At 42.7% G+C, this 26,651-nt stretch overlaps 5 protein-coding genes and 1 long non-coding RNA gene across 7 annotated transcripts; 5 read left to right on the forward strand and 1 right to left on the reverse strand.

Moving 5' to 3' along the window:
• Positions 1-892: 892 nt before the first annotated feature.
• LOC116656219 lies at positions 893-2,109 on the forward strand. The gene is made up of 2 exons (XM_032455670.2): positions 893-1,905; positions 1,972-2,109. Exons 1-2 carry the CDS (start codon positions 1,270-1,272, stop codon positions 2,005-2,007), a joined length of 672 nt encoding a protein of 223 aa, XP_032311561.1. The 5' UTR covers positions 893-1,269; the 3' UTR covers positions 2,008-2,109.
• A 452-nt stretch (positions 2,110-2,561) lies between these two features.
• Positions 2,562-4,622, forward strand: LOC116656217. 2 transcript variants are annotated; one of them, XM_044715374.1, is made up of 2 exons: positions 2,562-4,196; positions 4,310-4,622. In XM_044715374.1, the coding sequence occupies exon 1, from the start codon at positions 2,562-2,564 to the stop codon at positions 3,051-3,053; it is 492 nt and encodes a 163-aa protein (XP_044571309.1). In that variant the 3' UTR covers positions 3,054-4,196; positions 4,310-4,622. The 2 variants fall into 2 exon arrangements, with proteins under 2 accessions (XP_044571309.1, XP_044571310.1); XM_044715375.1 differs by having other exon boundaries at positions 4,393-4,622.
• Positions 4,623-5,760: 1,138 nt separating this feature from the next.
• Positions 5,761-7,908, forward strand: LOC26514258. The gene is made up of 2 exons (XM_032455652.2): positions 5,761-5,948; positions 6,002-7,908. Exon 2 carries the CDS (start codon positions 6,184-6,186, stop codon positions 7,906-7,908), a length of 1,725 nt encoding a protein of 574 aa, XP_032311543.1. The 5' UTR covers positions 5,761-5,948; positions 6,002-6,183.
• Positions 7,909-8,039: 131 nt separating this feature from the next.
• On the forward strand, positions 8,040-11,615 carry LOC123257246. The gene is made up of 3 exons (XM_044715500.1): positions 8,040-9,688; positions 9,789-11,115; positions 11,187-11,615. The coding sequence occupies exons 1-3, from the start codon at positions 8,040-8,042 to the stop codon at positions 11,613-11,615; spliced, it is 3,405 nt and encodes a 1,134-aa protein (XP_044571435.1).
• A 1,009-nt stretch (positions 11,616-12,624) lies between these two features.
• LOC123257224 lies at positions 12,625-13,378 on the reverse strand. Its single transcript, XR_006507232.1, has 2 exons — positions 13,095-13,378; positions 12,625-13,022 (listed from the first exon to the last, which is right to left on the reverse strand). It is a non-coding gene; the product is annotated as an uncharacterized LOC123257224 (long non-coding RNA).
• Positions 13,379-17,211: 3,833 nt separating this feature from the next.
• On the forward strand, positions 17,212-26,363 carry LOC123257247 (vicilin-like seed storage protein At2g18540). Its single transcript, XM_044715501.1, has 3 exons — positions 17,212-17,625; positions 17,725-18,189; positions 26,196-26,363. Exons 1-3 carry the CDS (start codon positions 17,212-17,214, stop codon positions 26,361-26,363), a joined length of 1,047 nt encoding a protein of 348 aa, XP_044571436.1.
• Positions 26,364-26,651: the final 288 nt, after the last annotated feature.

Below are 26,651 nucleotides of genomic sequence, written 5' to 3' on the forward strand. Positions count from 1 at the left end.
TAGAATTAAGGTCAATTAAGGAGTTGTTTTCAATTGAAAGCTCAAGAGTGGGATGATATGGATCCTCAGGGTCAGAAAGGGGCAAAGTTCTGGAAAGAGTAATTCCATCAGGATCAGAAACGAAACATAAGTCCAGCAGCCGATCTAAAGAATTTCTAACGTGGTTAATTTGCCCGAGTGACATGTAAGTTCTGGGATATTAAAGTCACCCAGAGCTATCAGCTGGTCACCATCAGACAGACGATCGAAAACCAAACGAATAGCGGACAAATATTGCCAGTATGTTGGCGGTTCGGACGAAGGTGGTATGTAAGAACAGGTAACATACAAAGATTGATCGGACAATGTGATTTTCATGCAAAGGAATTCAATGTCACCAAACTCTTGTGATTTTACCTCTTCAGAAGCGAGTTTGGAGTCTATAGAGATTAACACTCCTCCTCCTCTTCGCAGAGTTCTATCACATCTAAAAGTGGTGTACCTACTAGGAAAATCTTCGGAGCTTAAGATCTCCGGCTTTAACCAAGTTTCTGTAAATACAATAATGTGAGATGCAAAGAAAGAACTATCAGAATACAGTTTGGGAAGTTTACTACGTAACCCTCTTGTATTCTGATAGGTAAGTTTTAGAGAAGACATTAGTTTTTTAAAACTGAGGAAGATGAAGTGGAAGGTTGGTCAGTGGCCGTAACATGTGGGAGTTTTACACCCACAGGTTTTGATTATTTTTTTTTTCACCGTACTTGGCTGATGTTCTTGGACGAAAATATTCTCTGGCGGGACAAATCGTCTTGAACATCTGCAAGGGCACACGTATTTTGAGAAGCAGAGCAGGGCTATGTTTGGAAGAAAAAATTTATAAAATTATTATTTTACCTCCAAATATATCACTGCACACGCGAAGCGATACGGATCTATGAATAGCAATTTTTTATTATTTTTTTTTAAGTGAATAGAAATAAACACCGGTTGTTTATGGAAATCTAATAAGCAAATTTTATGACAACAATGCGACGGAAATACCCCTCAGAACAAGAAGCTATGGATCTGGAGGACCATTCGCAGCAGCCACCGCACTTGGATGGGTGGTGTACGGACCGGTGAGCGGAAAGAGTTCCGCGTCCTAGCCGAGCCCCAGGATAATATTCTGGAGAAGATGGTCAGCGAGCCGTGAGAATCCTGGAGGAGACGACTAAGCAAGTAGGCCGACGATATGAATCCGGGCTGCTATGGGGAGACGACGAGGTGAAACTGCCGGAGAGCAACAATATGGCGCTCAAGAGACTCGTCAACAACGAAAAAAAAATGAGGCGCGATGTGGACTTCGCGCGTGCCTATAAGGGAATAATGGATGATTACGTCAAGAAGGGATATGCACGACGACTGGAGCCCCAGGAAGTCCAGAGGTTCCAGGAAGGAAAGTTATGGTACCTGCCGCATTTCGGGGTGAAAAACCCGTACCAACCTGGACAAAACCGGTTGGTCTTCGACGCGACTGCCAAGGGGAACGGCGTGTCCCTCAATTCAGCGCTAATGAAAGGCCCACAGCGCTACAAGCCACTCCCAGCAGTGCTCTTCCATTTTCGGGAAGGAGCAGTTGGGGTTTGTGCAGACATAAAGGAGATGTTTCATCAGGTACTGATGCAGCCACAGGATAGAAGTTCCCAGAGGTTCCTGTGGAAGAACGGAGATGACCAGCGGGAGCCGGACGTATACGAGATGCAAGTGATGACGTTCGGAGCAGCTAGCTCACCATGTTCGGAGGTCTATGTGAAGACCGTGAATGCCTCGCAGTACAGCAGCACGGACCCGCGAGCAGCCCTGGCCATCAAGGAATACCACTACGTGGACGACTACATCGACAGTTTCACCAGTGAAGAAGAAGCTATCGCCGTTTCGACACGGGTGAGAGAAATTCATGCAGAGTAGACTTGTGTCGACTTATGTTGACTTGTGTCGATTTACTTCCAGTTTGGCAAGTGTGGTCAGAGCGTTGAACCCACTTGAATCCATCGCTAGCGTCAGATGGACCGAAGCTGAGGGGAAGGTACTAGGTACTAGGAATGTACTGGCACCCGGCTACATATGACGGCATCAAATATCATCGAGTCCCGAGAATCGTGATGATAGGGGAACGCGTCCCTATCAAGAAGGAGTTCCTAAGCCTGGTCATGTCCACGTTTGACCCGATTGAATTCCTGAGATGCTACATGGTGACTGCCAAATTGTTAATGAGAGAGATTTGGCGGAAAGGAGTCCACTGGGACGAGCCGCTACCAGACAATTTGGCCGCAGCCTTTGAAGATTGGCGGCAACAAATGAGAAAAATCGAAGAGTTCCGATGTCCGCGCTACAGCTGCACATCTTCGTGGACTCCAGTCAGTCGGCGATCGCAGCAGTGTGTTGCACTCTAAGACTGTGTTGCACTTGATAAGCAGCACCCACCGGAGATACAAGCAGTTCGGCGGTGGCTAGGCGGTCCACCATTTCTACGAGGACCAGAGGAAAGCTGGCCAAGATCGAGCGAGGGGTGGATCCCTCCGACGCCCGATGAAGAGGAAATGAAATGGGAGCTTGCCTTGGTCATGGTAAACTTCATATCCCTGCAGAGATTCTCGAACTACAATCGACTGTTGAGGAGCACCACATGGGTGCTCAGATTTATACGACGGAGCCGTGGACTACGATACGATGGAGAGGATCACGGACTGACGACGATAGAGTGCGCTAAAGCCTGGGAAAGGATGGTGCAGTGCGTGAAGAAGGTGCTGGCGCACACGATGCAGAAACTTGCGCCCAAGGAGCACGTACTGGAGAACCTGCTAATTGAGGCGGAGAGCATAGTAAACTCTCGTCCGCTCACTCATCTACCAGTGACGGTGGACCAGGAGGCTCCACTGACACCCAACGACTTGCTGAAGGGAGCACCCGATGTCCCAAATCTTCCCACGAATGACGGACAGCACTTCGTGAAACGCGCTACCAGGAAGCAGTGGCGCATGGCGCCACTGCACCATGATGCGGGATCGATTCTGGAAGAGATGGGTGCATGAGTACCTGCCTACACTTGTGCGCAGGGAGAGATGGTGTAAGCACGTAGAGCCAATTCGCCGAGGAGACCTGGTGTTCATCTGTGATCCTGCCATACACGAAAGGAGTGGAAACGAGGCGTCATGGAAGAGGTGTTCACCGGAAGAGATGGAGTACCTCGTCGAGCGGCAGTGCGGACTAACGATCGAGCCAAGACGATAATGCGTCCCGCTTCGAAATTAGCTGTCCTGGATGTGGTGAATGCGGCTGCTTCACGGGGGTGGGGATGTCGCGGAACGGATTAGGGTTATCGATAGTTAGTCAAGTTTAAACTTAGCGTCTAGTCCAGCACTAGAGTCTTTGCTTTAAAGCTTAACGTTTAAAGGCATTCCCCGTGATCGACCAAGCGACGACACAATCCATACGCAAGAATAGGACGGACTAATGATGTATATTAATTTTTTGTTATGACGGGATGATTAAATTCTTTTGACCATATTTTAATAAAACCAAGCACACCCTTTGCTTTACCATGGTGGATATATGGTCAGTAAATTTAAGTTTCAAATCTAAAAGCGCGTACCCCTAGGGAAAATACGTAGTGTGGTATCGGCTAGATCGATAAAATGGCATGAGTTTACATTTCGATCCATTAAGCTTTAGGCTATTTGCTAAACACAAATTTGAAATTTATCCAAATTGGATTGATGTCTAAATTGCGCACTTGTGAATCTATACTGAAGATAAAGCTTAACGTCATCAGTGTACAAGTCAATCCGTAAAGGCAAGGGGAAAATTGTTAATAAATAATGTAAAAAGTAAGTTTTCAAGATGGCTTTCTTGGGGTACACCGGATGTGACGCGGACTAAACGCAATCTCAACGCAACGCACATCTTTGAAAAATACACTTTGGGTTCTTCCAGATAAGTAGCTCGAATTCCAGATAAGGAGATCAGTTGGGAATAAAGTTGTTGATAATATATCGAAATATCAAAATATCGATATTTTTTAAATGATATATTTATATCGTGATATTTTTGTTGCCCAAATATGGGAATCGCAATATATATTTTGTTAAATTTTCCTTGGTCACTCTGATTTCAATCTTTAAAGTGAATAGTTTGATTAATATTGAAATTAATTTGATAAGTTCTCACGTTGGAAGGTATGTATGCACATCCCAATGAAAATCGGAGTTTAACCCGCGGTTTACAATATATGTATTTTCATTTGTTTTAATTTTTTTGATACTTACTTACAATAACTGAATCTTTCAAGACTGCTGCAGCTTTTAAAGATAAGTGTCTTTAAAACCGCTTGTTCTTTAAGCTTTACTTTAACTTACTTTAATTTTCTTTTAGAAAATGAATATAAGACAAAGGAGATAAACGAAGCATACACGAACTGTAATGCAAACCCCTGGAGATCTGGAAATTTTCCGGATTTTTCGTCGCACTTGCGGAATAAGCATGCCGACATTTTTGCAAAATGTATGTGTATGTGTATGTTGGCATATGTATGAGTATGTGCGTCTATGTTTGTATATAAAATAATAAAATAAAATATAAATAAAATAATAAATTTTATAAAACTCGTCGTCTTTTATTGTGGAGGAAAAAATGTTATACTAAAAAATTAATATAAAATTTATCAATATTTTGAAGTAATATTTTTAAATATTATCATAAAATTTTTTTATAAAAGAAATATTGTCGATACGATATTTTTTAAATTTTCGTCATCCCTAATGGGAATCCCAATAGACTGAGTTTACTTATAATAAGTAAATGGTTAACAGAGTCAAATGCTTTAAAGAAATCAGTGTAAATGACGTCTGTTTATAAGCCATTCCGGAACCCATCCGTGACAAAAGATGTTAGCTGCAACAAGTTGGTAGTGGTGGGGGGGCGCTTCATGAAGCCATGCTGGCACGGTGATATTATTGAATTTTTAATATTATTGTACATACATAAGTGTTGCAAATGGGGTGATTAATTTTTCAAAAAGCTTTGGAATTGATGACGATTCAGAAATGCCTCTATAATTGGCAGCGACGCATTTTTTTCATTTTTTAAGCAGAAGAATAATGTAAGAAGTCTTTAGCGATAGATTAAGAGTTTGAGAAGCAGAGTTATGCTTGAGTTACGCAGAGTTATGCTTGGATGAAAATTAATAAATTTATTATTTATACCACTGCATACGCAAAGCAATACGGATATTTAAGGGGGCAGGATGGTTTCAGAGGCTGAAAAATAGCAAATTTTTCCGATTTTTTTTTTTCATGCCTGAGTAAATATATCAATTCAATTTTTTTACACAATTTATGGCTATATTTGGAGAGTATCTAGGAATTTTTATTTTTAAGAAATAATTATAATTTATCCCGGGACGGGCAGTCGGCCGGAGTTGCTTCCAAAAATTGGTCTCTTGCGGTGCGTAAAGTCTGTCCTTACAGTGTTATCGGAAATAAAAAAATTGAATTGATTTACTTAAGATATTAGTTTCTTGTGCGGATGAACGAAACCATTTTGAAAAATATGCGATTTTCAATTTTGTGCGCAGTTGTAAAGTCGAAGGTACCATTTTTACATAAAAATCCGCCCATTATTGCCCTTAAAAATGGTAAAAAAAAATTTTTTAAAAAAAGCGTTCGTTCATCCGCAAGTATTTATTGTATTAAAGATGTGTGCAAAATTTTATTTAGATCCGAGCATTACTTTTTGAGTTACGTTACGCACCGACTTGAAAAAGTTGTTTTGAGAAAAACGCGTGTCGCGGATCGATTATCGATAGTTAGTATTTAAGTAGAATTTTGTTATTGTGCACTCGTGAAGAGATTGGGCACACTAGGATTGAAATAATGGCGCGTGTGGTGAATTTGTCGTTGTTGTCATAGAGTGTGGGAGGTTAAACTGCGGTAAGCTTTTGTAATTTATCTTTATTTCTTACCCTAACATGTAATCCCCATAGAATAAAACATAAGTTGTACGCATACACATTGGCTTGTGTTTTGGAAGCGGGTTGCCCCATCGCCGCCGTACCTTTGTTTAAGGCATCTCCCACACGAGAGACGACAGAAGCTTTTATTCGCAGTCAGGCGACATTGTTTTGGAACAACACCCTGGTGAGAGGATCGATATTGCCTGGACGACATGATGCACCATTCGCCCAGAAGGAGTCCCCGACTGAACGAGGGACAGAATATCGCACCGCAAGCAGATGGAAGCGTTTTGGCCCCGCAACCGTCGCAAGCCGGCGGCCGAGGCAGTGAAGCCCCGGCGTCATCAGCGCAGCTGGCAGCATCTGGAGCCACCAGGAAACCGAAGGTGGCCGACCTCATGGATAGGATCGCCGAGTTGGAGAAGGAGTTGGAACGCGCTCGCAGCGCTAATATGGAACGCACTGGCCCCGTTATTTCGAGTGAGGTTGGGGTAGGTCAGCCGCCATTTTCAACCGGCCTGACCGTACCCAACGCAACAAGTGTTTATTATGCGGCGTCAGAGAGACCGCCACCCTGGAGCGGATCTCAAACGGTACCGTGTTCGCAGAACTGTACCACGAGGATTAATCAAGCATCGCCATTCTGCGCTACCGGCACTACTGTTCCAGCGCATGGTTTCGGGCTGCAGAATGAAGTGGCCGGCGGAACATCGATACGTGCGCCTTCTCCTGGAGACGGTGCTTGGGCGACGAGCATTGGAGGAACTGCACGCTGGACGCCACGAAAGCTTCCTGAACTGCCTACTTTCGGAGGGAAGCCAGAGGACTGGCCCATTTTCTACTGCGCGTTTACGGAGACGACGCAAGCGTATGGTTGTACGGACTTGGAGAACAACCAAAGGCTACTGAAGGCGCTAAAGGACGACGCGCGTGAGACGGTGAAGTCATTGTTGATTCACCCCAGCAATGCGAATGCAGCGGTGGAGCAGCTGCGATTCAGATACGGCCGACCGGAGCAACTAATACGCAGCCAGCTCAACAGCATTCGAGATGTGCCTGCAATTACGGAGCACAACCTGGGAAAGCTCGTCGCATTCGCCACCCATGTCAGCAACCTCAAGGCTTTCCTACAATCAGCGAAGGCGGAGCAGCACCTGGGTAACCCTATGTTGATGGAAGAGCTTGTGGCCAAGCTCCCAATAAGCAAACGAGTGGACTGGGCAAGGCACGCTGCAACTATTCAGCCCTATCCGACGATTGTGGACTTCAGTTCGTGGTTGATGGAACTAGCCAACGTGGTCTGCGTGGTGGCGGACATTGATGGAAGGGAGCCAAGGCGTCGATTGCTTCATGCCAGCGTCGACCGAGAGCAGGACGAGCAACAGGAGAGCTGCCGCAGGAATTGTTCAATTTGTGAAGGCCTTGGACAACATGCAGTTCGGGACTGCCAACGATTTATTGGAGCCACACCTACAGAGAGGTGGAGACTCGCAAGAAGACATCGCCTATGCTTCATGTGCTTGCAAACCGGGCATATGACTGGATCCTGCGCTGCGTCAGAAGAGTGCCCCGTGAATGGATGCATGAGGAAGCATCACCGTCTTCTTCATGAGGAAAACAACGAAGGCTTCAGGAGACCGCCACAGCGAGGCGGCAATTGGAGAGGCTACAACCGGCAGGCAGCCGGACCGAGGGAAGGCGTCCAAGTGAATGAAGGAGCAGCCTCATCCGTGGATGCCTCTGCGACCCCGGAGAGAAATTTGAGCTGTGTCGACGAGGACCGAGAACGACTCCTGTTCCGTGTATTGCCGGTGACGCTATACGGAGGTGGGAAGCAGGTGGACACGTACGCTCTTCTGGATGAAGGTTCTTCAGTGACGATGGTCGACAACGAGCTGGTTGCAGAGCTAGGGTACAAGGAGTACGTCGTCAGCTGAACGTTCAGTGGTTCGGAGGCAGGGCCACAAGAGAGCCTACTAACGTGGTGCGTCTGGAGATCAGTGGAGCAGGCAAGTCCTCCCGACATGTGCTGAGAAACGTCTATGCCATTTCCAGCTTGAGTCTGCCGATGCAGAGCCTGCACAGAAGGGACGTTAGGAGCGTGAACAAGGACGCTCGACTACCGATGAAGCCCTACGTAAATGCAGTGCCGAAGCTGCTTATTGGTTTGGACCATGGGCATCTAGGACTGCCATTGAAAACGAGACGGTTTGCCAGCGAGGGACCGTACGCGGCCGCAACCGAATTAGGATGGGTTGTTTTTGGGCCTGTGGAAGGACGACGAGACACGCCATCACTAAGGTCTTGTCTGCTAGCCACGTCGTTGGATGATAACGTGGAACGGATCGTCGAGGACTACTTCGAGATCGAGAACTTCGGTGTGAAGGCGGCGCCAGCGGCCGCAGCCAGCGACGACGTGAGGGCTCAGAAGATCCTGGAGGACACAACGGTGCTAGTTGGCCGCCGATACCAGACGGGATTGTTGTGGAAAACTGATAACATTGTGCTGCCACGTAGCTATGATATGGCGTACAATAGATTGGTCAACATAGAAAAGAAAATAAAGCGAGATGGGCAGTTCGCCCAAGAATATTCCCGGATTGTTAAAGATTATGTCGACAAGGGATACGCTCGGCGTCTGGAACGACAGGAGATCGATTCGGAAACCCATAGAACATGGTACTTGCCGCATTTTGGAGTGGAGAATCCCAACAAGCCAGGGAAGATCCGATTAGTATTTGACGCAGCGGCACGAGTTGGAGGAGTGTCACTGAATTCTGCGCTGAGCAAGGGGCCGCAACACTATAAGGCCTTGGCATCTATCCTCTTCCACTTTAGGGAAGGTGCCGTCGGAGTCTGCAGCGACATTAAGGAAATGTTTCACCAGGTGCTGATCCGACCCGAGGATAGATGTGCGCAACGCTTTCTGTGGAGAGATGGGAATGACCAACGGGACCCCGACGTCTACGAGATGTGCGTGATGACCTTTGGAGCAGCATGCTCACCGAGTGCGGCGCATCACGTGAAGACAGTGAATGCCAAGCGATTCCTGGATTCGGATCCCAGAGCAGTCAAGGCCATCGTGGACTACCACTACGTGGATGACTATGTGGATAGCTTCGCCACAGAGAGCGAAGCCATCGAAGTATCTAGCAGAGTGAAGAAGATACATGCAGAAGGCGGGTTTGAGCTTTGCAAGTTCTCGTCCAGTTCGCCTACAGTGGAGAGGATGCTTGGACCCAGTGATCACGCCCAGAGTATTGGATGGGGTGAGGCCGAGCAAAAGATTTTGGGAATGCGGTGGCAGCCAGCCACGGACGACTTTAGGTTTCGAGTGAAGTACCACAAAGTCGCCCCCGTCGTGTCCGATGGAAAGAGAATTGCCACAAAAAGGGAATTCTTGAGTATGGTCATGTCAACGTTCGACCCCTTGGGATTCCTGTGTTGCCTAATGATAACAGCGAAGTTGTTGCTGCGAGAGGTCTGGAGGAGGAAGATCTCATGGGATGAACCACTACCGGCTGAGATGTACAACGCCTTTATGGACTGGCGTAAAGAGATGGAGAAAGTGGAACGTTTTCGGTGCCCACGTCACTACTTTGGATCCGGGCTGGTGAAGACTGTCGAGATGCACGTATTTGTGGATGCGAGTCAGTCGGCATTCGCATCAGTGGTCTACTGGAGGATCACGTACGAGAACGGCGACGTGCAAGTGAGGTTCGTGTGCGCAAAGACGAAGTGTGCACCGATGCGAACGATGACGATTCCACGGTTGGAGCTGCAGGCAGCAGTTCTAGGAACGAGGTTGGATTGGCAGCACACACCGGCGCTACAAGCAGTTCGTAGGGAACAGAGTAGCAGAGATTCTGGAGTCGACGAAGGTGGCCCAATGGAGATGGCTACCATCCGCCGACAACGTGGCAGATGATGCAACTCGAGCGCAACGCAGCGTGGACCTAAGCGAGGAGTCACGCTGGTTAAGAGGACCGGCATTCCTGAGGAGACCAGCGAGCAGCTGGCCAGGAGCTGCACCCACCGACGAAGCGGATGCAGAAGACGAAGAGGAGATGCCGAGTGAGTTTGTGCTTGTTGGAGCGAGTGACCCGTTCATATCGCTGGAGAGATTCTATAGTTATAGGCGATTGCTGAGGACTACGGCTTGGGTCCTAAGGTTCATACGCCGATGCCGTGGACAACGAGATGAGCTGGAGAACTACGGCCTCAATGTAGCTGAGTCTGAAGCAGCTGAGGACTTGTTATTCCGTAGAGCACAACGTGAGGCGTTCCCCGATGAGGTGCAGGCCGCAGAGAAGGACTTGGACGTCGCTAAAGGAAGCGACATATGTGGACTGGCGCCATACCTAGATGGCAATGGAATTCTGCGAGCGTATGGCAGGATCGATGCGGCGCTATGTATACCTTACAGCGCCAGGAGGCCAGTGATCCTCTCCCACCGGCATGGTCTCACGGAGATGATTGTGCGCGACGCTCATGTGAGGATGAAGCATCAAAACGTGGATGCTACGATGGCGGAGATCCGGACCAGGTTCTGGATTACGAGACTGCGGAGAGTGCTTCGTAATGTGATCTCGGGATGCAGCGAGTGTAAGCTGCACAGAGCACGGCCGATGCCGCCGATTATGGGACCCCTGCCAGATGATCGTTTGGACGCCTATGGCTGGCCGTTTAAGAGCACAGGCCTCGACTACTTTGGGCCGCTGTTAGTGACCGTTGCTCGGCACCAGGAGAAGCGGTGGGTGGCCTTGTTCACGTGCCTGACGACCAGGGCGATTCATCTGGAACTGGCACATGACCTGTCGACTGATTCCTGCATACTTGCAATCAGGAATTTCATCTGCCGTCGAGGGCCTGTGCATAGACTGCGCAGCGACAATGGCAGGAACTTCGTTGGAGCAGACAGAGAGGCCAAGAGATTTGCGGAGATCTTCGAACCCGAGAGGATCCAGCCGGAGCTGTCAAGCAAGGGAATTGAGTGGATCTTCAACTGCCCAGCGAACCCATCAGAGGGTGGAGTCTGGGAGCGAATGGTGCAGTGCGTGAAGAGGGTGCTACGCCACACAGTGAAGGAAGTGGCGCCGAAGGAGCACGTCCTGGAGAGTTTCCTAATAGAGGCGGAGAACGTCGTTAATTCTCGTCCACTTACCCGGTGAGTGCGGACCAGGAAGCCCCTCTTACGCCCAATGATCTCCTCAAGGGAGCAGCTTGCCCACCGGATACCCCCGGCCTGGATGGAGGCCTCGTCAAGGAAGGAGCTACGCGGAAGCAGTGGCGCGTGGCAAGGATGTTGAGAGACCGATTCTGGAGGAGGTGGGTCTTGGAGTACCTACCCACGCTGACACGGAGAGAGAAGTGGTGCCGCAGAGAGAAGCCGATTCAACGAGGAGACATCGTCTTCGTTTGCGATCCAGCCATTCCGCGTCGAGACTGGCGGAAAGGCGTCGTGGAGGAGACCTTTGCTGGAACGGATGGTGAGGTCAGACGAGCCCGCGTTAGGATCATGGATGGAGATCGGACCCGCTGGATAATGCGCCCCGCTTCAAAGTTGGCGGCTTTGGATTTGAGTGAAGAAGTTCTTCACGGAGGTGGGGATGTCGCGGATCGATTATCGATAGTTAGTATTTAAGTAGAATTTTGTTATTGTGCACTCGTGAAGAGATTGGGCACACTAGGATTGAAATAATGGCGCGTGTGGTGAATTTGTCGTTGTTGTCATAGAGTGTGGGAGGTTAAACTGCGGTAAGCTTTTGTAATTTATCTTTATTTCTTACCCTAACATGTAATCCCCATAGAATAAAACATAAGTTGTACGCATACACATTGGCTTGTATTTTGGAAGCGGGTTGCCCCATCGCCGCCGTACCTTTGTTTAAGACATCTCCCACACGAGAGACGACAACGCGTCTAAAGTTTTAAAAGCAATGGAAAGTATATGGAGAGAAAGAAACTAGAAAATCGGTATCTCAGCAAGTTTTAGTCCGATCGACATGAAACTTTCACAGGATATTCCTAAGATAATATTCTATTATATAAAAAATTTCTGAAAAAAATTTTTTTTGAAGTCTCAAACCATCCTGCCCCCTTAAAGTATACCATTTTTTATATATAAACAAGCATCAGATGGTTTAAAGTTATCAAATAAAATGTTTAACAAAAACACATTTCGGAAAAAAAGATAAGAGCGCAGTGCCGATCCTTTTAAAATTTTGTAAATAAGATGTTTTGTCCAAATATAACATGTGTGGAAAGTCCCAACCCTAACTTAAATAACACCAAAGTTATGGCATTTCCGATCAATCAGTTATATGGCAGCTATAAGATATAGTCGAGCAATCCCGGTCGTTTCGACTTATATACTGCCTGCAAAAAAAAAAGGATGTGTGCAAAGTTTCAACTCGGTATCTTCAAAACTTAGACACTAGTTTGCGTAGAAACAGATAGACAGACATGCTTAGATCGACTCAGGAGGTGATCCTGATCAAGAATATTTATACTTTATAGGGTCGGAGATGTATTTTTCATTGCGTTGCACACTTTTGACCAAAATTATTATACCCTCTGCAAAGAAATTATCAAAGCGATCGGATACATCTAACTATATTTGAAATTTGCAATAAATAAAAATATTTCTAAGAATCATTTGTAGCACCAAATATTATAATTAAATAATTTATAGCAATCTGTTTTTATTACATGGAATTCTTAAAAATTCAGATTTCGATATTTTACATATGTGTCTTTTTATAGAGTACTTTTATTAATTAAATTACTTATATTTAAATCTTAAATTTTATGTGTGCATCTTAGTTAAAACCCTATTTCATATTTAATTAGAAAATTGTTTCCTAGCTAAACATCGTAATCAAACAAATTTCCTAAAAAAATTTCACCACCGTTGTCATCACTATATTCACTTATTCCAAAACCATCATCAGCATTGGGAGGTAAAAATGATCCATTGAATGGATCTTCAAGTTGATCTTCTATTCCCATATTAACAGCAATCCCGTAAATAAAACGCATCAGAAATAGACTGATAAAATTTGGTGTAGTAGTATCTTTTCGGCTGTCAATATGTAGCTGCCTCGAGTTCCAATCTACATACTTATGGGTGTTTTCATCCAACAAAGTATTTGGCTTATAGCTCCCATTCATATTTTTATTTAATAATGGGGAACAATTTACTATTGTGACACAAACAATCCAAGCGAACGTGTACGTCAACATTATTTAAATAAAAAAATGCGCGAGCAATCTTGAATTAGCTTTAACTTTATCAACTTAAACTTTACATATGATAATAATATAAGTAAATAACTACAGCTTCGCTTATTTATACACATATGTATGTAAATATTAACTTTCATAGCATACAGCATGGAACCGGTTTTCATAAACGAAACTGGTAACGAAAAATCTGTATTGACCACCTTATAATAATTGGTTATGAATGCACGTTTTTTACTATACAAAAAAAATTTGTTAAGTCCCAATATGTTAAAATTCTTCTCAAATAGCAGGAAATCCCAAGAGTAGATCCCAAGAGTCAATTTCCAATGGAGCAAAAATGTACTTCCTATATATGGTTGCCTATGATGGATGAAAATTTACATTGGGAAAAAATGGATCATCGCACACTAAGCTACTAATTACAAGCTTAAAAATGTATAATCTACTAATGTGCCATTTTCGGAGTGACGAAAATAAGTTGGAGGGATACAAACTTGTGGAAAAATCGTCATCTGAAATTTGGAATCGTGGCTAAATTTTGTGTATTTAAAAAAAAAAGTTAAAAGAATATAATTTTTTTGTCAAAACAAAAAGTTTTAGTCACTCCAAACACTGAGAGTGGAAAACAAATACTTCTTCAAATATCCCTCCCTTTATAGATTTTTTTGCTTACTTCGGGTTATGAAAATCAGCACAAAATTAAATTTTTTTGGGTGCTCTGAGAGCCTAGAGAGCCCCTAGATAGTAGTTTAAATATCTGATAATTTATTTTATTTGATCATTTATTTTTATGTGTGTGACTCAAAGACTCTAAGATTAGCCTGGGACATTCTACCACCTGTCGCTTAGCCTGTTTTTTAAGGCGGGCTCTCATCCCCGCCTTTCATATCATTACATATGCATTAAAATACTCTCTGCATTTCATATGCTATTTCATCATATATCTCTCCCATTGTAACATATTTCATATTCATAGTGCGTATGTTTTGTCCACGGCTAGATAAGAATTCTGGTAAAAAACCGTATCAAACACCACTACTATGAAGTATGTTTATATAAGACCAAAGACAGTATTTAGAGCAACTATCAAACCAAAATAAACTTTTGTACCTATAAGAACAGCAATATATAAATAATAAACCGCTCACCCAAACAGTAAGGCGAGCAACGATAAAGAGAGAACGCGCACTAAACACATCCGACCACAATAATATCTACAACCACCTTTGTTTTTGTAAACTTGCATTTATTTCTGGAACCATCTCTTTGCGAGACTAACAAAAAGTGCATCGAATCAACTTATTAACTTAAGGGGTTAGGTGGGTTTACAACGTCAAAAAATTGAGTTAAATGGCCTTAAAATATAGTAAATGGAGACAATTGCAGGGTTAGGAGGCAAAAAGTTTGGCTTTTTGGAGAAAGTTTCTGCATGTACCGCATCTGTGCATTATCAGCTTATTGCTGAAGAGCCTGGTCGAGTGATCGAGTGGCTTCTTTAAGGGGTTGTCTTGAAGATGACGATCTGCTAGTCTGCCAAGCACGAGTCATACGCTTCTTTTTTTCACAAGATGTTCGATTTGCTAATTGGCGATCTATGTGGGAAGCAGCATACTTTTTGCATTTAAGCCAGTTAGTCATTGCCAATCAGCCTGAAAGGGTTTTAGGTTTTTTTTGGGCTTTGGAGAAGCGTCAAAAGCAAGGGCGAGTGGTCTGAAGATAAATGCAAAAGCGCATTGGTACTTATTAGATAGCGGGATATGTTTTTTGACACCGCAAAATCAAGAGGGTCTGGAAGCTTTCGTAGGTCTGGTCAGCCAGTATTGAGTGGGCTTCCAGAGGAAACATAGTTTAACTCGTTCTCACTTTTCTAATTGCGGCGATTGAACCGTTTTTGTTACTTGATTACTTGATTACATTCGTATAGATGTGGCCTTTGTAGCAAACCTTTTGTGAAGGTTCGTTCTCTGATTAGGATCTGGTCCCGTCAAGGGCTTTACCATCCGGATGATCTGTTCGGTAGAATGTAAAATTTCTTATTTGAATAAGATTTCTTATCCCCCAGTATAATAACATTTATATTTATTCTGTGATAGATGTAATGATAGTTTTAATTTTGCCCCGTGGCTGTGCTGGGTCTTGTCAACCACTTCGTAGGTTAGGCTAAAGTGGTTTTCTCATTCCAGATCTTAAAGCATTGGTAATGTGTAGAGAACCGAATAAGGATCTCACCGCTATGACCCAGAAACGTCTGGGCCTATTTTTAAGGCCGTCTACTCGTTCCATGTGTTTTGGTGGCGTGTTGCTGTCGCACCAAGATATGACCAAACAATGCCTAAAGTGATTAGGCATTATTACCCTGCTTTGCAACTCCATCACTAGGCTTGGACAGTTTTCAAAGAAATCAAAAAAGTCGACTATCATAATGATATGGAAGACAGGAAAATCAAACAATTGAATTGCATAACATCAGAAACACGTAGTGCATTTGACAATGTTATATTTGACCAAAATATCTTACTTACAAAATTTCATAAAGATCGGCCGACTATATCCTATAGCTGTCATAGAACGATCGGAATTGGCATAACTTTGTTTATGTAGGTGTTTTTTAAGTTAGAAAGATGGGACTTGGTACAGATTCTATTTTGGACAGAATAATCTGATTTGCCAATTTTCATAAGGATCAGCCGACTATATCCTATAGCTGCCATATTACTGAACGATCGGAATTCGCATAACTTTGCTGTTTTTTAAGTAAGAAAGATGGGACTTGTTACAATGTGGCAGACTTGTTACTGCCACATTTCATAAGGATCGGCCGACTATATCCTATAGACGACAAAGAACTGAACGATCGGAAACGGAACAACCTTAACTGCAAGTGTATATTAATTTCGGCTCCGCCCGAAGTTAGCTTTCCTTTCTTGTTTTATATTCTTATATATCATATATTTCTAATATATAATATTTGGAAAATATTTTCGGATGTTTCTCAGGGATTCGATAATATTTGGCTAAATGATCTAAAAACAAGAAAGGAAAGCTAACTTCGGGCGGAGCCGAAGTTGATATACCCTTGCAGAATTTTCTATAAAGTTAAATATTCATATGGTAAATTTTTTCATATTATCATCCATTTAAAAAAAAACATATTTAACCCATTCAGCCCATTCTTACTCAAAGAGTAGTGTTTCACGTGACAAATTCAAAATATTGATATCGAATAATGGGATTTTGTGGGACTAACAATCATAAAATTTAAATGAATTTCATTTTGGGTCTACAGCCCTTAAGAGCCCTTTTAGGTATAGGGGTTTTTATTTGTCCATGGGATTTATCCCTTGCTTTAATGAACACCTGCAAGGGTCATTACAAGGACACGTGCAAGGGATAAATTGCACAACAGGTATCTCAGGTACGAACTTTGGCACCTATAATAACAGGTAATACCCTATTTCTGATTGGTCGAGTCGGAAATAAAATGATCCTAAAAATTGTGACGGCAAATATTTATAACCCCAAAATTACAGAACAGGTAGATCAGGTAGATATAAAACATGGTTTTTATTACCTTTTTAAAAACGGATGAAATTGCGTAACCCTCAAGGGTTAAGGTCAATTTTTTATTATTTTGGGTATTACCTAACTTGGCTATATATTGGCACATCCACTAATCCGCAGATCACGACGTTACTCTGCCAGAAAGCAGAGTGTGAAGTGTATTTTTTTAAAAAGTGAGTGTGAAAAAAGTATTTTTTTAAGTGCAAAAATAAGTATGAGAAAAGTATCTCTATAAAAGAAAAATATAGTGCATAGTGTATTTAAAAATAGTTTTCAAATTAAATTTGAAACAAAAAATTTGGTAAGTCAATCACCCAACTTTCATCTTAACAATTCTTATTTGCTATTATTTCTTATTTTCCAAATAATTAACTTCTATAATTTTCCATTTTCATAATTATTTATAATTTTTGAACTAGCACCAAAAAAAGATGTCACGTATATCACAATTGTCACAGGAGCAACGCCGACAAGCTGCTTTAAATAGAAGCAGGGCTCGCTACGAACAAAATGCATCCCAAATAAGGGTTCGGAATTCTGAACACATCGCCAATGTTCGCGCCAATAACCCGGAACTGCGGGAGGAAAGTCGGGCACGGGAAGCCACAGCGCGCGCCACTTGGAGGCGAAGTGAAAGAATCCGTAACATTGAGCGAATTCGGGATGCTGAAGGACATGCTCATCGCCGACAGGACCCCGAGGAGCGCCGACGAGAGCAGGTGCAAGATACTGCTCATCATGCCACTCGGAGGACCGATCCAGAGTTCCGAAGTCGCGAACGGATTCGGGATATGGAGGCACGTGCCAATCGCCGAGAGGACCCCCAGGAGCGCCGACGAGAGCAGGTGCAAGATACTGCTCATCATGCCACTCGGAGGACCATTCCGGACCATCGAATTCCCGAACGGATTCGGGATGCCGCAGCGCGCGCTTATCATCGGCAGGACTCGGAGGAACATGCAAGGGAACAGGAGAGAAATACTGAGGAGCACCGACAACGACGAAGGAATTCTGAAGAGAGGCAGCGAGAACGGGAAATGGACGCCAATAACAGGAGAGCAACCAGGAGAAATCCCATCGCAAGATCGCAGGAGCAACGGATGAACACATCTCAACAACGGGAAACACGACAACAGCGGAGGATTCGAGAGGAACAAATTCGACAAATGGCAGAGGATCGGCTAATCAACTTTAGGATGGACCCCCAAAACCGACTGGATGCCTCCCAAAGGCAGTCACAAAGGAACATGGACGCAAGAGCAGCCCTTTCTGAGGATGAGATGGAACAGGAACGGGAACTACAGCGTCATAGGATTCGATCATCGGCGAGGGATCTTTATCACAGGAACATAAAGGAAGGACCAACGGAAATTTGTGTCTGCTGTGGAGGAACGTGGTTCCGTTCGCAGGTAAGTGGATTATACATCCTTGCTATCTCCTCTAAATTTCCCCTCCTAAACGTTGGCAACGCTTTCTATTTGTCGAGAAAATTTCCCAGTCCGTCCGGCAAATATAATTTTTGCAACACCTGCCGTCGTGCCGTCTCTTTAGGCAAACTCCCATCACTCTGCCTTTCGAATGGTTTCGACTTTCCCGAAATCCCCGAGTGCTTAAATGGACTCACCTGCCTCGAAGAGCGCCTGATTTCACCGAGAATCCCTTTCATGAGGATTATTTCTCTCGGCTATGAAAGGCAATGTGGTATCCGAGGCGCTGTGGTGAACGTTCCAATTTCAGTTCCTGACATTGTGACTGCGCTTCCGCGCTCTTTCGACTCTACTCATGTCATCCAAGTCCATTTAAAAAGGAGGCTAGAGTACGCTCACAATTTCATGACTGAAACTATTCGACCCGCTCGGGTCCTTGAAGCTGTACGGTACTTAGTGAATACCGAGCTCAACAGAAAGCACAACATTTCACTTAACGAGTCATGGCTAGCACAACTTCAAGGAAGTAATGAAATTCCTTTTATTGCGGATGAATCTGATCGCGAAGCGGTAGAGCAACTTCTTCAGCAGCAGCACCAATCCCAAAATGCTGTAGAGCTCGAGGAAAATTTAAATCCCGGAGGCCATGAAACATTATTGGAAAATAATGATACTGCAATTCAACGCATTGCATTGGCACCGGGAGAAGGCCGCCGCCCAACAAGCTTAACGCTTGACGAAGATGCAGAGGAACTTTCATTTCCAACTATTTCTTGCGGAGAAATATTTAAAGGAAATACAACCTATGCAAAAAAAGCCTGATCCCAAATCCGTTTTTACGACCGTCGTTGCGCTGTGGTTCCTAAAGTTTTATATATGTATAAATTTTACGAAATGCAGCGTATACAAAATTCAATTTCCATTGCTTTACGCAAAAAATCCGGAGCAGTTACCGCTGGTAATCTGCGAGATGAGTCTTTTGTACATAGACTTGTGCAACATGATGATGGCTACCACATCCTCAAAGGCTTACGGTCTGCACCAGCTCATTGGGAGGCTGAGAAAAAGAAAGTAATCGCCATGATTCGACAATTCGGGTTGCCAACATTCTTTATTACTCTTTCCGCTGCTGAAACTAAGTGGAATGAACTTTTAGTTATCCTTTCTCTTCTATTGGACAATAGGGTTATAAGCGAGGAAGAAGCGGCAGCTCTTTCCAGCTCCGAAAAGGCTCGGTTAATCCGATCCGATCCAGTGACGTGCTCTCGATACTTCGATTACAGGTTGCGACAAATAATGAAATTGCTTAAAACCGATATATTTGGGGAATTCAATCTTTCCCATTTTTATTGGAGAATCGAATTTCAGCACAGAGGATCTCCGCATTCTCATGGCATGTACTGGCTTGCTGGTGCTCCTAAGCTCGACGACACCGAAAATACCGAGCAAGTAATAAACTTTATCGATAGGTTTATTACCACAAATGGAGACGATCCTGAACTACAAGAAGTAATTCAGTATCAACGTCACAAGCACAGTTCATCTTGCCTAAGAGAGTTACGCGGACAGGAGTTTTGCCGATTCAATATGCCACACCCTCCTATGCCCGAAACTCTAGTTTTGCATCCGATAGAAGAAAACGAAGTAAATGTTGAAGAACATAAAACTTTGTACAAAAAAATTAAGGAAACTTTAAGAACCATTCCTAATGAAGACGCAGCTTTATTTAATAATTTTGAATATTTTCTGTCCCACCTTGATACTAATTTTGAAGCCTACAAATTAGCCATACGTTCCAGCTTGAAAAAGCCACAAATTTTTCTTCGCAGACAATTTTCCGACCGACTGCTCAATGCTTATAATAGAGATATTCTAGGCTTACACAGAGCTAATATGGATATTCAATTTATCCTAGATGCCTACGCCTGTTGTAGTTATATCATTAACTACATAAACAAATCAAACAGAGGCGTTTTGCAGTTGCTCCGTGAAGCCATGGCAGAAATAAGCCATGGGAATATATCTATTAAAAGGAAATTGCAGCACCTAGGGAACAAGTTTATTAACGCTACAGAAATATCAGCCCAAGAAGCATCATACAATATTTTGGGCCTGCATATGTCGGAGGCAAGTGAAGGTACAATTTTTATAAACACTTGCCATCCAGACAAACGAGTTCGATTGGCTCGCTCAAATGAAGAATTAGAGCGACTTCCAAACAACTCGGTGGATATTTTTGAGCGTAATATTCTTGACCGATATGTGCAAAGGCATGAGCAGCTGGAAGGAATTTGTTTAGCAGATTTTGCAGCTTGGTATACATTCCATAAGCGCAATACACGATCTGCCGCTAATCATGGTGAGGACTATGATGAAGCAAATGATTTGGAGGTTGATGTTGAAGACGAAGTTGCTGAGCAAAACTATCCACTGATGGACGGGTCTGGTTACCATAAGAAACGTAAGCATCCCTTGATTCTTAGATGGGTTCGCTTTAGCATTAACTCTTCATCATCGGATTATTTCCGAGAGCATTTAATGCTTTTCTATCCTTGGCGAAATGAAGAAGCTGAACTTCTTTCCAACGACGTTGAAAACACATTCAGAACTAATCATGAATCTATTAGGATCATGAAAAGAAACTATGATGTGTTTGATGATATGGAGTTAGAAAGAGTTCTTGAAGATTTGCAAGAGGATAGAGGGGATAATAATCCCATTTTGGAAGAACCCAATTTTTAGACGAAGAATTTAGAGCTTTAGCAGTGCCTAATATAGAGCGGAACGTAAATATTCTTCAGGATGACAATGCAACAAATAATTCTGAAGAAGATGGCGAACTTCAATTAATTAGACTCCCCCCGTTAGTTTCCACTGATGACCTTTGCTCGCTAACTCGGACCCTCAACTACAAACAAAGAAAATATTATGCACACGTAATGCATAATGTTGTTTGTAAAAATATATTTTACGAATATGTTGGTGGAGGGGCCGGTGTTGGGAAAAGCAGACTGATTTCAACCATATATCAGTCTGTGACTTGGCGAGCCAATAAGCTTCCTGGTGCTACGGATTCGGCAAAGGTTTTATTATGCGCTCCAACTGGAAAAGCTGCTTTTGGAATTGGAGGATTAACTCTTCATTCAGTGTTTTCTCTTCCAATTAATCAGGCCTCAGGTCCTTTAAGACCTTTGAGCAATGATAGTTTAAATACAATTCATTGCAAATTGATAGATCTCCAATTAATTATAATTGATGAAATTTCCATGGTTGGCTCAAAAATGCTTTCATTTTTGGATCAAAGGCTTCGTCAAATTTTCCGATGCCCAGACTTATGTTTTGGGGAAAAATCAATTATAGTTTTTGGAGACCTAAAGCAGCTTTCCCCAGTTGGAGACAGTTGGATATTTTCGGAGAGGACGAATAATCCTTATAGCGTTTTAGCAGGAAATAGCCTATGGAGCAACTTGAAGTATTTTGAGCTCACTGAAATAATGCGCCAAAGAGGCGATCATGCATTTGCACAAGCCTTAAATAATTTATCTGAGGCTTGTATGACAATTGCAGACATAGAGCTCCTAAAACAAAGAGTTGTTTCACCCAGCGAAGTTCCAGATGATGCCATTCATTTATTTTCTTCTAACGAAGAAGTAAACCATTTCAATTCCATTAAATTAGCACAAATTGGGACGGAAGAGTTGGTTTCCACTGCATTTGAAACAGTGAAAACTGCGAACATATCTGCACGAAACAGAGAAAATACGTTAAGATATGCTCAAAATATGAAAACCCCTGAAACTCAGGGGTTACCATATGTTCTTCATCTCAAAACAACTGCTAAATATATGGTTACCGTTAATATTGACACAAATGACGGACTTGTAAATGGAGCAACTGGTCAGCTAAAGCAAATTGACCATTGCGTAATTAATGGTTCAAATTTAATAACGCGACTTTGGATTAATTTTTTCGAGCCCATGGTTGGTGCTATCGCTAGATCAAAAGTTCGAAATAGTCCAGATCCCGAATGGACTCCTATAGTAAAAGCCTCTCGAGTTTTTCAGTGTGGAAGATCAGAGCATGCTTCTGTTGACAGAAAACAATTCCCAATTGTTCCTGCTGAGGCTATTACCATCCATAAAAGCCAAGGAGCAACATATAGCAAAGTCGCGGTGCATCTTAAAAGAGGCATTAAACGAGCTTCGCTATATGTTGGATGCAGTAGAGCCACTAGCGCATCGGGACTTTTCCTTTTAGGCGACTTTGTTCCTCCAACAAGATTTGGAGCTTTAAATGTCCAAGCCGAACTGCAAAATTTAAGAGAGGAAAAGTTCTTGACTACGCATTACGATTTTGTGGTTAACAGAAACGAAGCAAACTGTCTATATTACCATAATGTTGAGTCTCTTCGAAGCCATCGCGAAGATATTTTTAACGACCCTATTATTTGTTCTGCAAATTTTCTTTGTTTTGTCGAAACTTGGACTCTTCCCAGCGAAGATTTCTCTTTGCAAGATTTCGACATTATAAAAAGAATTGATAGCAATCGATTAAATGGTTCTGGGAAAAATGGAATAATTATTTATGCCAAGCAAAACATTTCTGAAAATGTAATGTTTTTGTTTGAGACAATTAAGTCTTTAAATCCTAGAACCATATATCAATCGATTGCTTTTAAATATCTTGATACATCTTTTATTGTTGTTTATAGGAATCCTGCGTATCCTATAACACAATTTCGAAATGAAGTTATGGCGGATGTAGAAAGAATACGCAGATTAGAAAATAATAGCAAATTGGTAATATTAGGAGATTTTAATATATGCAGATCCAGAAGCACTGATCAACTTGAAGAGGCTTTAAGTGAACATAACCTTAGTCCAATCAATAATATTGCAACTACAAAACATTTAACGCAAATTGATTGGATATTTGCTGAAAATGAGCTGAGGAATGCTGTAGCTATTACATACAAAACAATCTACAGTCATCATGATGGAATTTTCTTAAGTTATTAATTTATTTAATTTATTTATTTATTATATGAATTTTTATTATTCATTTATTTATTAAATTCATTAACATAAATTGTATATATTTATAGAAATTAGTAATATGCTTGTATATTTCGATAAATTATTTATTTAATAAAAAAGTGCAATATAGATGTAGTTATTTATTTCCCTCTCGTGGATTGAGACCTTGTCGTGGTGAGGGGGCTGAGTATGTGAGGATTCATAATAAACATCACGGAAACCAGCATCAATCCTTTGTTTTAATTAGTTTATAAAATATACTATATATTCATCAAATTTATAAAAGAATAGTTAAAGTTTAACTTTTGAATATGGCAGCAGCAACAATATATAGTCGGCCGATATATATGCCATTTGTAATATGTTAGTTACGAGCTACGATATTTTGGCCAAAAATAAAATTGGAGAAATGTCCCAAACCTCCAACTTAAAAAAAATAACTTACAAAAAAAAAATGTTATAGCATTTTCGATCGTTTAGTTATATGGCAGCTATCGGATATAGTCAGCCGATCTTTACGAAACTTGGCAGATCAAATAAGACTCCCCAAAATGAAATCCGTAGCAAGTCCCATCATTCTAGCCTTAAAAACAACAAAGTTATGCCAATTCCGATCGTTCAGTTATATGACAGCTATATAATATAGTCGGCCGATCCTTATGAAATTTGGCAAATCAGATTATTTTGCTAAAAATATAACCTGTACCAAGTCTCATCTTTCTAACTTAAAAAACATCAAAGTTATGCCAATTCCGATCGATCTATGACAGCTATAGGATATAGTCGGCCGATCCTTATGAAATTTTGTAGACAAGATATTTTGGGCAAACATAACATGTGTGGAAAGTTTCAACCCTCCAACTTAAAAAACACCAATGTTATGGCATTTCCGATCAATCAGTTATATGGCAGCTATAGGATATAGTCGGCCGATCCCGGCCGTTCCGACTTATATACTACCTGCAAGGAAAAAAAGGATGTGTGCAAAGTTTCAACTCGATAGCTCCAAAACTGAGAGACTAGTTTGCGTAGAAACCGACAGACAGACAGACGGACAGACGGACATGCTCATATCGACTCGGGAGGTGATCCTGATCAAGAATATATATACTTTATAGGGTCGGAGATGTCTCCTTCACTGCGTTGCACACTTTTGACCAAAATTATAATACCCTCTGCAAGGGTATAACAAGTAAGGAAAGCTAACTTCGGGCGGAGCCGAAGTTTATATACCCTTGCAGTTGAAGCGCAGTCCGCTAGGTGGCGCCACGCATCTTATATTATTAGATACATAGCGGATCGTATATAGTTGGCCGATCCTTATGAAATTTGGCATATCGAATTATTTTGCCAAAAGAAGAATCCATTAAAACTCCCATCCTTCTAACTTCAAAAACAACGAAGTTATAGCGAGTTCCGATCAATCAGTTATATGGCAGCTATAGGATATAGTCGGCGGATCCTTATGAAATTCGATATATCAGATTGTTTTTCCCAAAATAGAATCTGTACCAAATCCCATCTTTCTAAATTAAAAAACACCAAAGTTATACCAATTTCGATCGTTCTATGACAGCTATAGGATATAGTCGGCCGATCCTTATGTTTTTGTACATAAATTTTGTAGATAAGATATTTTGGTCAAATATAACATGTGTAGAAAGTCCCAACCCTCTAACTTAAAAAACACCAAAGTTATGGCATTTCCGATCAATCAGTTATATGGCAGTGCAAAGTTTCAACTCGATAGCTTTAAAACTGAGAGACTAGTTTGCGTAGAAACAGACAGACAGACAGACAGACAGACAGACAGACAGACAGACAGACAGACAAACAGACAGACAGACGGACAGACGGACAAACGGACAGACGGACATGCTCATATCGACTCAGGAAGTGATCCTGATCAAGAATATATATACTTTATAGGGTCGGAGATGTCTCCTTCACTGCGTTGCACACTTTTGACCAAAATTATAACACCCTCTGCAAGGGTATAAAAAAATAACTCTCACCTATTAGAATAATAGTTCCTTCCTTACATTCAACATTACAGTCTTTATATATTACGTTTTCATGTATACCACCATTTATAATTTTATGAATGATTAAGACCAGCTTAAAAAGGCCTGTAGGGTTCTGGGACTTCATATTGCAAAACTGATTTTCTCTAAATTTTATTGATTTAAATAAGTTAACTTTTGGAATAGGAAAATATGCGTCCGCTTGAACAAATCCGCCTTGGTATAAAATGTATAATAATTTCATTACTTCGTTGTTTAACATGTATCTTTGTCTCCTCTGCTTACGTTTAAAAACTCATTGACAAACCCTGAGCAGGAAATTGCCGATCAATATCAATCAATAATATCCAATCGGCCAATCTTATTTTTGGCCCATTTTTGGCTATAGTGTAAGAACTAAGTTTTCCCGTAAGAACTACGTTTTCCCGCGTTGCAAATTCGCTGAAGTAGATTGCGCTGGTCTAGATCAGCTGAGATCGGCAGTGTTGGGTATCTCCGATTAAAATTCCGATAGAGGGCGCTCCCCGGAAAGATGCCATCCACAGAGCCAAAGGGTATCATACAACACAGCGCTGCTGCCCAGGTCCTTAAACCAGCATAGCACGAAAGGGGTCGGAAAACACCCTGCTACGAGGTGATGAAGGTCATGGAGCGGACCAATTGCCAACCCCTCCACTACTGCGTTTGACCCAAAAAGAGGGCTCTGAGGAAATTCTTACACCGCATCCGCATGCTCAATCCTCCTTCCCCATTCCACCTGTGGCGGAAGCGTGTGTGGGCGCTAGGCAGGGTCGGAAGGAAACCCTCGTAGCGTCTGTCCCACAATGGGCGGCTGCGCGGCCTGCGTCTGTTTCACAGTGGGCGTCAGTTCTAAGGCGTCTGGTAGTAGATATAAAATTCACCCAGCTAAACCTGAACCACTGTATAGCGGCACAGGATGTACTACAGCAGTGCGCGAGGTAAAAACGGACGTGGCACTCCCAGACAACCGGTGGTCTGTAGATCAAACGGGCAATCCAGAACCCTCGCAGAGTACCCCCCGGATGGGAACAAGGAGGTTGGCGAGATTTGTTATGTGATCTGCCACTTCCTGTAAAAACCTGAGGTAAGCTTTCATCCCAAAACAGCTGCTCCCAACACAGCTTCTGCAAGATTATTTTCTCCTTAGTTAGGACTAGAATAACTAGGCCAAGCGGATTAATGTTAAGACCGACGGGACGGGACAGCTTCGACGTGGACTGAAGAGCAGAAAAAGAAAGCAGCAGCTAATCAGTTTTAGGATCCCAAGCCAATCTTAACGTTTTTGCAAAGTTGCTGCCATCAGAAAAGGTTAAACTCTAATTATCGCCATGCTGCTGTCTTTACCACACAGTGGTGTGGCAGA

This window comes from Drosophila ananassae, chromosome 3L, assembly GCF_017639315.1.
Source record: "Drosophila ananassae strain 14024-0371.13 chromosome 3L, ASM1763931v2, whole genome shotgun sequence".
Lineage (NCBI taxonomy): Eukaryota > Metazoa > Arthropoda > Insecta > Diptera > Drosophilidae > Drosophila > Drosophila ananassae.

Coding starts and splice junctions, on each gene's coding strand:
- LOC116656219 (XM_032455670.2), top strand. CDS start 1,270: ATGGCGCTCAAGAGACTCGTCAACAACGAAAAAAAAATGAGGCGCGAT. Junction 1,906..1,971: donor CTATCGCCGTTTCGACACGG/GTGAGAGAAATT, acceptor ATTTACTTCCAG/TTTGGCAAGTGTGGTCAGAG.
- LOC116656217 (XM_044715374.1), top strand. CDS start 2,562: ATGAAATGGGAGCTTGCCTTGGTCATGGTAAACTTCATATCCCTGCAG.
- LOC26514258 (XM_032455652.2), top strand. CDS start 6,184: ATGATGCACCATTCGCCCAGAAGGAGTCCCCGACTGAACGAGGGACAG.
- LOC123257246 (XM_044715500.1), top strand. CDS start 8,040: ATGCAGAGCCTGCACAGAAGGGACGTTAGGAGCGTGAACAAGGACGCT. Junction 9,689..9,788: donor AACGGCGACGTGCAAGTGAG/GTTCGTGTGCGC, acceptor TTGGATTGGCAG/CACACACCGGCGCTACAAGC. Junction 11,116..11,186: donor TAATAGAGGCGGAGAACGTC/GTTAATTCTCGT, acceptor GATCTCCTCAAG/GGAGCAGCTTGCCCACCGGA.
- LOC123257247 (XM_044715501.1), top strand. CDS start 17,212: ATGTCACGTATATCACAATTGTCACAGGAGCAACGCCGACAAGCTGCT. Junction 17,626..17,724: donor AGGAGCGCCGACGAGAGCAG/GTGCAAGATACT, acceptor TATCATCGGCAG/GACTCGGAGGAACATGCAAG. Junction 18,190..26,195: donor GAACGTGGTTCCGTTCGCAG/GTAAGTGGATTA, acceptor ACCACTGTATAG/CGGCACAGGATGTACTACAG.